Here is a 2,433-nt window from a genome sequence, read left to right as displayed (position 1 = left end):
CTCTTAAAGTAAGTTTTTCCTCTTATATAGAAATTTTCAGTAAATTTGCCATTGACGTGTCTTATGCATAATTACCCATTTGTAATCAGTTTTTTTTTCTTTTCATTTTCATGTTTTTTCCCTTTTACATTTTCCTTGCTGGTTTCCCCCCAGGGTTTCGACTGCAACCAATCTCACTGGCCTACTTTGGATAGTCTAATCACAGCTCTGTTCAGCATTGGAGATTACCTGAGCTGTCTGTACATGATATGGAGAGCGTTTGAACTAGATCCAGATTATATTAGAGGACATGTGTTCAAGCAGTACATCTATACCAACCATGCCTGTTTCATTGAAACTTTCAAGTGTGTCCATTCCGAATGGTAAGGGATTTTATTATTATTATTATGGCCTTTATTGTCACATTCATACAAGAACACACTGCCCATCTATCCGGGAACAAACAATGTTCCAAAGGATAGGTGGGTTGGAAATTTTGAACAGTCGTAGTTGACACAACTTGGAGTCAGCCGTCTTGAGGGCCATGTTGTCTTGGACTTTACGGAAACCTCTTGACGGAGAAATCAATAGCTAAACCTATTGAAGTGTTAAGTTTCTTCAGTAAGTAATGAGGTAGGTGAGAAGTGAGTAGTAGATTGTGAAATTTTATTCATGCGGACATGATATAGATATAGAGGATACAGAAGATTTTTTCGCTAGACTTGGTTTTTAGAGTATCTACATAACTATTGAATTCACGAGACCAGTCTACGGAGTCTACCAAGTTGGTTGAGTAGTGTACACTGGTTATGGAGCGCTCTATACTCTTGGTAGACTCCATAGAAAGTGGTCTCTCTAGACCAAGTGACCAAGTCTAGTGAAAAAGTCTACAGTTTACTGGCAACTTAATTAATGGTAATATAAAAACAATGTACTCATTGCACAAATTGTACTCATTTTTCGATTGCAAAATATTTCAACGGGTTACTTTCTGGTGTTCTCGTGTTGACCCAGCACCTAAATGGGAAGTATTGTGTCTCTTCTCGCACATCTGATGGAAGGCATACTACGGGATGGGCATGCTACGACACAGACCACAAGCGTCTAATGTAGCAGTTGTTTCATCGCTACGAAATAAAAACGGCGATGAAACACTCATCTTTTTTAATAAAAACAAAGTTTGACATTTCACCCCTCTCTCCCCAGTACGTTCCGTCCAGATCAGCCCATACCTCCGGAGTACGAGCATGCTATTCTGGATGAGGCCTTCTCCCTGCGCACTAAATCCTGCGCAGAAGATCAATTCCTGGTGCGCAGCTGGGAGACAAGCGGAGACAAAGATGCGCGCGCAGTGCGGATGGGTGCGCTAAGACAGAATAGTTGGGAAGAGTTGGGCAGTAGACTGATGGACTTGTATGAGCAGATACATGAGGAACAATTACAACCTCGTGTGGTAAGCGAAGAATCAGTGCTATATTAAGAAGCGCGGTAGCGCTCCGCCCCGCCAAATCAAGAAAGTTTGGCTGCGCTACAAGAGATATTATACGCCGCAGAGAAAGTAGCCGTATTCAGGTATCCTACTTAGGTTATGTCAAACAATGGATACTTACAAGTCTAACAATCCCGACTCGGAGTTTCGTCTACATTGTAAGTTTGTTATTTTCAAGGGAAACTAGGGATTATTTTCAAGGGAAACGGCCAGCCCATCTACCTTGAAGGGTAGCGCATCTGTCTTGTAAGCGCTAGGTCGCGGGTTCGATTCCCGCCTCGGGCGAACTTTATCCTAAACAGATAAGGTTCGTTCTCGGAACGGTTGGCTTTCTCCTATCCTGTCTTCCTTCTCTCCTCGATTTCGGGAGAATAAGACGTCAACAGTTATGTTCAGTTCGTTCTATAACCAAATGACCTAGTACAAAGATTCGTTGCTCTATGCCCAGATAGTTTAAATCAGCAATTCAGTGAACTTACTCAGATCTCTCTATTGTTTCCAAGAATTGAAGTATTGGATAGTATTTTACTCACAGTATATTGAAGTATTTCTTATTTATTTACAGACATGAGTGCGCCAATGCACTTTTTGGGTACTTTTACATCGGAATAGGACTCTATCTCGAAAAAAATTGTCATTTGGTTGAGCCCCATTATCTAACCACTGTTAATGCATAATTTGTATTTCCCAGGTTAACTTCAACGATAGACTAGTCCTAGGTAACAATGCATATTATCATGTGATCAGTAAGGAAGTATATGGAACACTGAGGACAGTACTGCAAGTGACACGAGATCTGTGGGCTGTGGTGCCTGTGTATAATAAACATCTACATTGTGAGTACTTTGTGAAATAAATTTGCCATTACACTGTAGTCTTGGTCATGCGAGACGGTATCTCTACAGTGTACTGGCATCTTCATTACTAAAATAAATAATAAGTACTCTTTTTTTTTTTTTTTTTTA

General features: G+C 40.6%; 1 protein-coding gene across 1 annotated transcript; it reads left to right on the top strand.

Annotated features, from left to right (window-relative positions):
- Nucleotides 1-153: 153 nt before the first annotated feature.
- Nucleotides 154-1,515, top strand: LOC103522569 (calcineurin-binding protein cabin-1-like; the record flags this gene model as incomplete). The annotated part of the gene is made up of 2 exons (XM_026832639.1): nucleotides 154-362; nucleotides 1,186-1,515. Coding segments are annotated over 2 exons (483 nt in total), but the record flags the coding sequence as incomplete, so codon positions are not given.
- Between the last annotated feature and the right edge of the window lie 918 nt (nucleotides 1,516-2,433).

This window comes from Diaphorina citri, unplaced genomic scaffold (genome assembly GCF_000475195.1).
Source record: "Diaphorina citri unplaced genomic scaffold, Diaci psyllid genome assembly version 1.1 scaffold9309, whole genome shotgun sequence".
Classification (NCBI taxonomy): Eukaryota; Metazoa; Arthropoda; class Insecta; order Hemiptera; family Psyllidae; genus Diaphorina; species Diaphorina citri.
This window is presented reverse-complemented; position numbering and strand designations above follow the sequence as displayed.